Raw genomic sequence first — 12175 nt, 5'->3', positions numbered from 1 at the left:
CAGAGGATCTAGCAAGTAAAAAGACGAGGGTTAGCAGAAATCCTTGCGTAACAGAAGAAATATTGAATTTAATTGATGAAAGGATAAAATATAAAAATGCAGCAAATGAAGCAGGCAAAAAGGAATACAAACGTCTCAAAAATGACATCGACAGGAAGTGCAAAATGGCTAAGCAGGGATGGCTAGAGGACAAATGAAAGGATTTACAGGCTTATCTCACTAGGGGTAAGATAGATACTGTCTTCAGGAAAATTAAAGAGACCTTTGGAGAAAAGAGATCCACTAGCATGAACATCAAGAGCTCAGATGGAAACCCAGTTCTAAGCAAAGAAGGGAAAGCAGAAAGGTGGAAGGAGTACATAGATGGTCTATACAAGGGCAATGTACTTGAGGACAACATTATGGAAATGGAAGAGTATGTAGAGGAAGATGAAATGGGAGATATGATACTGCATGAAGAGTTTGACAGAGCACTGAAGGACCTGAGTTGAAACAAAGCTCCGGGAGTAGACAACATTCCATTGGAACTACTGACGGCCTTGGGAGAGCCAGTCCTGACAAAACTCTACCATCTGGTGAGCAAGATGTATGAGACAGGCGAAATATAATAATTCCAATCCCAAAGAAAGTAGGTGTTGACAGATGTGAAAATTACCAAACTATCAGTTTAATAAAACACAGCTGGAAAATACTAACTCGAATTCTTTACAGACGAACGGAAAAACAAGTAGAAGCCGACCTCGGGGAAGATCAGTTTAGATTCCGTAGAAATGTTGGAACACGTGAGGCAATACTGACCCTACAACTTATCTTAGAAGCTAGATTAAGGAATGACAAACCTACGTTTCTAGCATTTGTAGACTTAGAGAAAGCTTTTGAAAATGTTGACTGGAATACGCTTTTTCAAATTTTAAAGGTGGCAGGGGTAAAATATAGGGAGCGAAAGGCTATTTACAATTTGTACAGAAACCAGATGGCAGTTATAAGAGTCAAGGGGCATGAAAGGGAAGCAGTGGTTGGGAAGGGAGTGAGACAGGGTTGTAGCCTCTCCCCTATGATATTCAATCTGTATATTGAGCAAGCAGTGAAGGAAACAAAAGAAAAAAATCAGAGTAGGTATTAAAATCCATGGAGAAGAAATAAAAACCTTGACGTTCGCCGATGACATTGTAATTCTGTCAGAGACAGAAAAGGACTTGGAAGAGCAATCGAACGGAATGGATAGTGTCTTGAAAGGAGGATATAAGATGAACATCAACGAAAGCAAAACAAGTATATTGGAATGTAGTCGAATTAAGTCAGGTGATGCTTAGGGAATTAGATTAGGAAATGAGGCATTTAAAGTAGTAAAGGAGTTTTGCTATTTGGGGAGCAAAATAACTGATGATGGTCGAAGTAGAGAGGACATAAAATGTAAACCGGCAATGGCAAGTAAAGCATTACTGAAGAAGAGAAATTTGTTAACATCGAGTATAGATTTAAATGTCAATAAGTTGTTTCTTAAAGTATTTGTATGGAGTGTAGCCATGTATGGAAGTGAAACATGCACAATAAATAGTTTAGACAAGAAGAGAACAGAATCTTTCGAAATGTGGTGCTACAGAAGAATGGGTAGATCACATAACTAAGGAGGAGGTATTGAATAGAATTGGGGAGAAGAGGAGCTTGTGGCACAATTTGACTATAAGAAGGGATCAGTTGGTAGGACATGAGACATCGAGGGATCACCAATTTAGTATTGGAGGGCAGCGTGGAGGGTAAAAATCGTAGAGGGAGACCAAGAGATGAATACACTAAGCAGATTCAGGATGTAGGCTGCAGTAGGTACTGGGAGATGATGAAGCTTGCACAGGATAGAGTAGCATGGAGAGCTGCATCCAACCAGTCTCAGGGCTGAAGACAACAACTACAAAAACAACAACAACAACATAGCAGAATATACAAACATAAGAGATTTTAAGAACCTTCCAGGAATAATACACAAATAACTGCTGGTGACTGGGTCTGAACTGGCAACTGGCAGCACACTAACCAGCAATTTTAACCACCACCACCACGCTGCACGCAACACAGCTCATAGCAATATAATGTAGGCAAGTTGTTTACGTCAGTCTCTTTAATCAAATTTCACACACCACATTACTCGGGTGATGTGAAAAGTTAGTGATCGCAAGTGTAAAGAAGAAAGAGTGAGCCGAGCCGAGCCGAGACGATTCTTATTAAGATCCAGTGCAGTGGTCTTTCAATATCGAGGGGATGTAGCAGTTGTGGCATGTACAGCGTCTTCGCGTCTGGGTGGTTTGGGAGAAATACTATATTTTCTCAGGTTTTACTGACATAAAATAGCTGACAAAAGCTGCTTCTCTGATGACTATAGTTGGTTAGAGGAATTTATTAAACTACTTTTCTATTCTTGAAATAATTTGGGAACTCGTAGAATATTTTTCAGCTTTCGCAGACAATAACTTCTGCAAGCTAGCTTATTCCTTAAACATTGGGTGGTTTGGATGAAATACTATATTTTCTCAGGTTTTACTGACATAAAATAGCTAACAAAAAGATGACAAACATATGCAAATTGTTTCCTTTTATAATTTGATGGTGTGTAAATTAACTCTGTATCAAATTGCCACACTAGTTGTAGAATGCCAGAATTAGAAGCTTTGTATCCACAATGGGGGCATCTACAAAAATATGCTAGATAGTTACTGAAGATGCATAAGTGAAAATAAACATTTTTTCAAATCTTGAAGACATGGCACTTGCAAATGCTTTTTTTAGATTATTACTGTCAAAGAAAATTGCTTTTTTAATCCAATCAGTATTTGAATGAAGAGCCAAGGTCCATACGTGGAACTTATCACCAGTTATGTGATAAAGAGAGCTTCCGAACGAGAAGAGGCAGCTGTAAAGAGAATGAATCTGTAATTCAACAATGCAGGAAGCAATATAAATATTACACACAAATATTTTCGAAACAATGTTGGAGAAAGACAGTGATCACAATGTAATATATGAAGTTAATTATACAACAGTCAAGGTCGTAAGCCATTTTTATTGAAAGGTGACTGGTTTTGCTCATCACATGATCATATCCAGATCTTCAATCTATTGATGGACAATGGCTGTGCATGGAGCAGGACCCTCTGAATGATGATAGTCAGCTGACAACCACTGTCCATCAATATAGTTGAAGTTCTGAAGATGATCAAGTGATGGTTAAAACCAGTCACCTTTTAATAAAAGTACCTTTTGATCTAGTCTGTTTTACAACAAATTTTAACTAATCAATGCCAGTAATTTTACACTATAAAATAACAGGCACAAGTTGTTTATTAAACTAATGCTACAAGGAAATTTCAGTCTCACACTGAAGAATAGCTTTTTTGGAGTACGACCACAGGAAGGGAACACAATTTGTATTTTCCTTATCACTGTGCATTTAGGAGCATGATTCTGTGATTCATCTGAAATTACAGTGCCACATTTAGATTTCAATATGATGGCGACGCAGAGTCACAGAAAGGCACAACAAAAAGACTGCCAGAATGTTAGCTTTCAGCCAAAAGGCCTGTGTCAAAAATAGACAACGTCCACACAAGCACACACTCACATAAGCGCAACTCACACTCATGACCAGTCTCTCATATTATTACATTTCATCCTGAATTTCCCACTGTTACATTTAGATTTCAGTATTTTTTCTTAAGTTTGTAAATGTCAGGTTGTCGATGAAGATATCTCTCATGTGGCTTTACAAGGGAAAAGGGGGAGGGGGAAGGGAGGAGGTAGCATCAATGGCGGAAATCGCTGGGTTAAGTCTCGTATCAGTCATTATGTTTTCATTTTCTTTCTGTTAAGTCCAAATAACTATATCATTTACATCTAAGATTTCACAAATGTACGCTAATTAACACAATACTCTACACCTTGGTGAGAGCATGTTGTTTCCATAAAGTGACAATATACTTTCTCTCACATCTGTATATCTTATTTACCCTTCGATGTGTGAAGGTTTTATACATTTGCACAGAACTTGCTGGCACTATAGGAAACAAAACCCAGCAATAAACAATCTGTTTTGGAAATTTCTTTGCAGTGTGACAATATTTACACTGCATATTTTCACATTCCTTAAGTACAAATAAAAATTCTATCAAATACAGCAGCAGGAATTCCACCAAATGCAGCATTGTAGTTTCCACAGCTCTGAAATTCAGAATGTGATGTGTCTTTGTCAGCCAATCATAACTCGTGTCATGTGATCTTGAAAGCCAATAACAGCAGAAATTCAGAGGATAGGCCACATTATGTAGTCAGCCAACACAAACAGCATAGTTAACTAGAGCTGACACACAAATAGAAAAAGCTAATGTTTTAAATTAATATAGGTATAGCATAGATACAAGAAAAGCTAAGCATTCACATATAATAATGGTTGTAATCCCCCCCCCCCCCCCACATAGTTCAACTTGCCTAAAAGGAAATTTACTTTGATAGTAACGCTTTTCAAACCGCTATTCACATTATTTTCCCGCGACCTGTTACAAACGGGTTCATTTCAGCAGTTGCCAGAACGCGCCAGATGACAGGCATCACTGCGCTTGCACTGCTACGATGTCGTAGGGAGCCCGTATGCTCTTACATGTAAAACATTAAAAGATCTTACATTATGTCATAAAAGAAGCAAGACATCAGAGGTTACTTCCAGGGCACTGGAATTTCGTGACCCACACTAAAATGTGCACTTTTAAAGTGCACATTCTTATGTCCAGATTCCCAGTGAAGTAGACCACGACCTGATATTAAGCTTTTAAATGAAGTTTTCGGGATGTAAATTTTCTTAGAGTATCAGTAATATGTTATCTCATGTTTGGTTCGTTATTATGGCATAAGTTGAAAACGTGCACTTGAAATGTAGCAAACAGTGTGTGGAACTAAACACTTTGTTTCAAGTATTTTGTCTGCCTGAGCGGAAAAGGTTAATGAAAGAAAATTTCTTTAGCAAACCGACAAAAATAACTTCATTGTTCTGCTAGGCAATTAATGCTTGACTGTCAAAAAGGTGGAAATAAAATAAAATCTACAACTAACAACACATTTTGGCCTTCCGTAATTATATGAATGTATTTTTATTCATTTGATAGCCCCCGGACACAGAAATCTGTTTTGTTTTCATTTGATGTGAGAGCAGTAAACGAAGAGGAAATGCAAAATCACTAAATGTAAACACGTGTCACATGGAGACTACCCTCTTCCCCACTATAACTCAGACTGCTATGCACATTAGCCCCGGATCTATGATATTTCCAAACAGGTGCAATACGCTGCCACTCCCTCGAGCATTTGATATACGACGTCAAAAATTTTAAAAAATCAAATTTTCAAAAATATGTTCATTTTGTAGCGCACAATTTCTGAAGAATCTGATGCATAAAAAATTTGTGTTAGAGGAAATGTAAGACATGTTACTTGGTCGGAAGTGTGTCAAAGTGCAGTGCCACACCTCTTCACACAGCATTCTCCTACCGCACGTCACTATTTCGCTCTGTGGAACTGAAACATGTATATTTTGAAATGGATGTCATCAAACCATATTCAGGACAGTAGAATTTAAAAAAAAAAAAAACTTTAGAAAATTTGCACTCTTTATTTCTTATCAGCTAACAACTTGCTGCTTTGTGTGACATAAAATTAAATATAGGATGCATAAAACCAATAAAGAAATGAGACAAGCAAGACAATACACAAATCTTCAATCCTTACCTCCTAAAATTTTTTCTCTCTAATCTTGCTACAGCTTTACATGGCATGCTTTCCTTTCTGTGAAAGAATCTATTACCTCATCAAGGTTTGTCAAACGTTTTGCTACATGAAAAGTCGAAATGTTGTTGTCTAATACTGAAAAAGTTGTTAATACAAATAGGACCCCAAGACTGGTGTAGTTTCTTGATCTGATTACGTCTATTTTGTTACTTTCTGCTAGATAAAACAAAATAGGTGTTTCTAATACTGCAACAATTCTAACACACACCACATAAAAGAGACTGTTTTGACACAAACAGTCGTTTTTTTAATGACAGAATATAAATATAATTCACAAAGTACCAATATCAAAAGCCTATTAGGCCTACTACAAGCAAAAAGCTTTACATTAGGAAATAGTTTCACACTTCATTCATATGCTTCAGTTTCTCAAGCATGATATCGAAAAGTAGTAGTACGAAATTTTTGTACAAAATTGGAATCATCATATTTTTTTATAATTTGTGTTATGTCCCCTTTTCTTTTCCTTCCTCGTTCTAACAAAGTCTTGTTATCACTAATTCTGTAACTATTCATGTCAATGTCAAAGCTTATTCGCCGGGTAAAATCACTAACTGGCAGAATCACCGGTTTAGTTATCCCGCGATTATTCTCCGGTTAGGCGTTGTTACAAGTTTGTACGATTCGTTCTCTGCGCTACTTCCAGAATAGACCTTAAAGTGGCTGCTAGCCAGGGACTATACAACTGGCTCTTACTAGTATAGTGATCTAGCCAAAAAATTTCTGTCAAAATTTCATTTTCTTGGATACACTGAGAAGTTAATAAGTAATCTTTCTTACTTGTTATTAGTTTATTTCCACTCCGGTAGTCTGAATTTATGGATTTTGCTAGTAATTATAACAACACTCATCATTCGCAAACCCAGTCAATCACGCAATCAGACAGCAGTTGACATTCATCCGTTCGGCCTTACTCCGCTCAGCTCGTATAGCCCCTTTTGTCTGTAGGAAAGTTTGTTTCTACATGCGATGAGGATTCCCCTGACGGAGACATCATGTACACTATGCATGCATTCAACAAATCAACTTATGATTCATTCAGAAATCAACTCAGAACGTGTTAAAACATGTTCAAAAACTGACAGGGATCTCATCGGAGACAATTTGTTGTTACAATTTTTGTCTTCCTAATGCCTTTGACACATTTTGCTGTTGGCAGACGCTTGTATGAGCACTGTGTTTTGTTGCTGTATATGGTGCATTTCCTTTGCAGGTTAAGTTTTATTTTCGTTTTTTCTCTCGTTCATGTTTTATTGCTGCAGTATTATTCTGCAGTAACATGATACAGTAGTATCCTTATGAATTCTTACCAGTAAAAATTACAAAAATTTAACTGAAAACAAATACAATGAGAAATTCCCGGAATTCTAAAAAAATCCTTGGTTTTTCCAGGTTTTCTCAGGGATGAAAAAATTTTTGCATTTTTTCCCGGATCTCCCGGGTTGTATACACCCTGTTTCAACATTGCAGCTTACATTTTTTTTGTAATCTTTGAGCCATTTTCTGCAGTTCATATTCTGGAAACTGATACTGTTGGCAAGATGATGGTATTGAAGGAATACAGATTGTGGATATGAGGTATTGTTCTGGTATCCAACAATCATTCTGTCATTTGAGCCAATGAAATGAATGAGCCGGGCCTTTAGGATGCATAAGGTTTATCAGAGCATCATTCTGTTCCACTGATTAACGATGTTGAAATCATTTTTGTGGCTACGCAGAATAAAAGAATTTAGTCAATACAGTGATTTAGTGAATACAAATTTTATACAGTGCAGCTGAGACAACACTGAAGTAATATATTTTAGTGATATTTGAGTCAACAAAGGGTCAATCAATTTTCAAGTAAACACACGTACGGATACCATATCATGTCGCAGTGATCTGAAATAATGCTGCAACAAACACTTTGCACATCCTTGAGCAGCATCTTGAACGACAAACTAACAAATTTTAATAAGACTTTGGAAAAAAAAATCTTAGAACTACTTAAACCTAACTAACCTAAGGACATCACACACACCCATGCCTGAGGCAGGATTCGAACCTGCGACCATAGCAGTCCCGCGGTTCCGGACTGCCGCGCCAGAACCGCACAGCTACCGTGGCCGGCACCAAATTACAGTCTTGGGGCTCCATGTAAATGCCTCTTATGACAGGTAGGAGTTACCACCAGCTTTTTCTAACCATCTCTGTTGATCCTTTGTGGACTTCAGACAGCGACTGGTCAAATATTTAACAAAGAAATTTGCCAAACACTGTGCAAATTGTGAAGTCATTTAATTTTATTTTCACTACCAGTTTTGGCAATTCCATGTGCTATCATCAGGCCCTGTATGCACCTCTAAAAAATTATAGATATTAGGATACTGGGGCTATCTGTTTCTGGATATCTACTCTCGCAGTCAAGTCTTTGAAGGAAGCAATTGAGAATTCATGATGTTCAGAAACAGGTGGCTCCAGTATGCCAATATGGATAATTATTGAGAGGTGCATACGGTGTCTGAAGATGGTCTACTGAATTGCCGAAACTGGTAGTGAAAATAAAATGAAATAACTTTCCCATCTGCATGCTTGTTTGTCAAATTTCCTTGTTAAAAATTTTCTAACCATGATGACACAGGGGACTGTATACTTCCCAGTCACACATCAAACCTGCAGTATAAAATATGAAGTACCATAGTACCATAATGGCTCTTTGCTCATAATGAATATGTTCACAGTAGAGTTGCAAGCCACCTGGAGGCGGCGTAGGAACATAGCGGGGAACGGCAACACTTATTCATCCCCATTTAACAACAGTCGGTTAAAATAAAAGCATACAAACAGACATCTTAATATGGAGTACAACAATAGATATAATCTGTCATCCATTTTATAACAACTTGCAGAAATGTAGAAAGAAGGTCATTTAAAGAGGGATGTATGCCCGCAGGCACAGCAACAGCTATTACTGAAGAACATTAAGATTTTGTACAAGTAACGGTTTAAAGGGATACGCATCACAACTGTCAACAAATCTGGTACCCTCTTTCGATTTGACTGGGATCCATAGCTCGGATCAAAAATGAGAATTGCAATGTCAGAAAAATTTACAGTACAGTCAATGTATGTATGAAAGTTTCATTCCAGTAAGTTAACATCAATACCTATCACTGTAACTGGCGATTAAACATAACTGTATGAATCATACTTAGGGAAAAGTCATGCACACAATTTCAAATGATTTACATATAAAGTAGGAAGAGCAAGTGGTGTGGCTGTAAATGGATTGTCCACTTTTTCTGAGCTGTAGTTATACATTACGCCAGAATCCCCCTTCAAGTTGATAGTGCAGGAATTGGATATGCTTTACTAGTGTATGTAAGCCTTCCTAAGCTTTTAGAAATTCTCCAAAATTAGTAGCGAGATATGGATGAGCATTCTTTAACCATAATGAAGATGCAGCTGCTTACAGAAATGTTGAAAATCTGTTCTTTCTTGAGGAATCTAAAATCACAAGTTAGCACATATTGTGGACCACAGAGCTAGTCGTGTATGCTTTCTTTCTGTCAACAAATAGGAAAGAAGCTATCTGCTGTCATAGTCAAGTCCTAGTAAAGAGCTGTGTGTGCCCTGAGAGTGAACCTGGATATCTTTTCTTTAGGAAACATACTGCAGAGTACACATTAAGTTGTCAGTTAATGTACTGTTGCATCCACCTTTAAGTTAAGTTAAATATAACATCATGAAGGTAGATTAAAACAATTAAGCACTTTCTAAAAACTTCCAGTCATTCGTAAGTTAATTTTTGTAAAATTTGTTTCTCAAACAAATTCAGACTTACCTTCCTTAACTGATGTGTGACTGTCATCGTATCTTGATTGGGAAAGTGAAGCTGTTTTTTCTTGCTGTTTTGAGTTAGAAAGTGAACAACTCAGATTATTTTCACTATTAACATCCCTTTTCAGTTCAGCATTGCTTTTAACTACTGATTTGTGTTTGCTCTTGTCCATTTCAATGCAATATTCTCCATTTTTAATGGATTTGTCCATAAATGAAAGAGAAACTGTATTGCTTTCATATCTTCTTCCTCTTCTTAGAGTAACACCTGTTTTGTCATTGCTGTCAGATGCTGAAAGTACATTATTTTTATCATCGTCTATGCATGAACCTGAATCCTCACTGTGTTGTGGATTTTTATCCTTCCTCACAGACATGTGTGGAACTTTTAACTCAGATGTATTAGATGGTGTTCCAGCAGTGTTACTTGTTTTTATTGAGTCTCCCGTGTATTTCTCTGTGTCTCTATTCTGATCGTAAGTATTACTTCTCTCAATAACATCACCATAATTAACATTCCTTATTAATACTTCATTTTCTGGTAATGGTGAATTTCTTCCAGATGAGGCAGTATTCACTACACCAGGCTCAACACAAAGTGCAACAACAGCATCTCTATCACAGAATGCTTTGGTTTCCACAGGTAAGTCACTATGTTCTGTGGCATTTTGTGAGCACTGTTTATCATTAATGTGATCTGTAGTGACGCACTGTTTCTTTTGAGATTTTGTGACCCCTCTTGTTTCCTCCATTTCGGATGATCTCCTCTTTTTATTCAACATCCCACTTTCTGAAGCACATAGAGGTTCGTTACCTGCAACAAAAAATACAGTTAATCATCAAATTAACAAAACAACTTTTAAGGAAATCCTGCTTTTAAATTGTACTTCCATCAGTCCCGGTAAAACACCCACAAAAACAAAGTTTTCCTTCTTGCTTTTAACGAATCCCACTTTAAGAAAAGTCCACTTTTAAGGATAAACATGAAACAGTCTACAAATTAAAATCCATTTCTTACACAATTCCTAACATGTCCAAATGAGATTCCAATTTCTTTCACTTTCATATAGTCTTTATTGTGTGACGGCAGTATAAGGTAATTGGTTCTTTCGTTCGACATACACCTGGATCAAATTTCATTGTGGCAATATCAGAAAACTGTTGAACGAACAGGAAATCTATTTCCTTTTCGCCTACAATATGACCCTGACCTGTGATCTGACTTCACAGCTACTGAGTTAAGAAGTGCGAGACATAAAGTGTTGCCTTGGTTACAGTTGAATTTATCAGTTTTGCTTTTGTGGAATTATGGCCAGCATATGTAGAAAGCTTACAATCTTGCAAAAGCCGACTATTATCTGCAATGTCAAAGACAATCACAACAGAAAACCGTCAAGCATGGTGAAGAAATATGATGTATCACCATCTTCATTGTGCAGTGCTCTCAAAAATTAGGTAGTGCATTAAATGCTGAAGATAGCAGTTCCTTTGAATGCAAAAGGGGCATTCACATGTCAACATTTAATGATGTTGAATCAATGACTTTAAAATGGTCTGAGGGAATGAGAAGTGGTGGCCTTCCTATAAGTGGAAAAACAGTGCAACAGAAGACACGCAAAATAACCCTAAAGATTGGTGTTGAAAATTTCAGTAGCTGAATGGCTGGTTGCATCATTTTAAAAAACATCATACTCTTTCATTTCAGAATGTAGGTGGGGAGAGTAAAGCTGTGGACACAGAAAGTGTAAACCATTGGAATAAACAATTAATACAGGATTATGAGCCCAGATACGTTTTTCACACAGACGAAACTGGCATCTTTTACAATTTACTTCCTGCAAAATCATATTCTGTCAAGAGGGAAAAATCCCATGGACTGCATTGTTGTGTGGTATTAGTGATGGAAGTGAGAATTCACCCCCACTGACAATAGGAAAATTTAAATCCCTAAGTTGTTTTAAAACTATAAAAATGCTAGCTTGTACTTATGAGTATAACTACAGTGCTTCGATGGCATCGGAAATCTTTACAAGATTTCTACGGCATTTAGATGCCAAGATGGGTGCATCACGTATCAAAATGACACTCATTATTGACCAAAGCCCTATACATGACAAGAAAACACCATTTCTGAGGAATGTAAATACTGTGTTCCCTACATCACCTGCAGCCACTGGACCTGGGCATAATATACTCTGTTAAAGACAAACACAAAGTACCATTTGGCCAGAACCCAGTTACTTTCCTTGAGAGAAAGGACTTGACGAGAGACTCAACATTGTGCAGATTATGTATACGTTTGTTGTTGGTTGGAATTGTGCAAAACAACATATTACGGTAAGTTATTTAACAAAGTCTGGTTGAGATGCATCAGTTGCTGTTGAAGATGATTTTGTTCCAGAAGGCGAAATGAGTATAATCACAGATGTTTCCAAATATGTGACATTCTAGGATTTTGTTTCGCGAGAAGATTGTGTTCTGACCTCCAAATCGAAGATGAATATAAGTGAAAAGTGTGAAATGCTGG

General features: G+C 37.1%; 1 protein-coding gene across 4 annotated transcripts in view; it reads right to left on the bottom strand.

Annotated features, from left to right (window-relative positions):
- LOC126268236 (uncharacterized) overlaps window positions 1–12175 on the bottom strand; it is a 284639-nt gene that overhangs the window by 187446 nt on the left and 85018 nt on the right. For all 4 annotated transcript variants that reach the window (XM_049973886.1, XM_049973887.1, XM_049973888.1 and 1 more), the window contains exon 6: window positions 9653–10462. In XM_049973886.1, the coding sequence (XP_049829843.1) occupies window positions 9653–10462 (810 nt within the window). The remainder of the gene's footprint in view (window positions 1–9652; window positions 10463–12175) is intronic.

Source organism: Schistocerca gregaria, chromosome 4 (assembly GCF_023897955.1).
Source record: "Schistocerca gregaria isolate iqSchGreg1 chromosome 4, iqSchGreg1.2, whole genome shotgun sequence".
NCBI classification, from domain to species: Eukaryota; Metazoa; Arthropoda; class Insecta; order Orthoptera; family Acrididae; genus Schistocerca; species Schistocerca gregaria.
The sequence above is the reverse complement of the archived record's forward strand: the minus strand, read 5'-3'. Positions and strand labels throughout refer to the sequence as shown.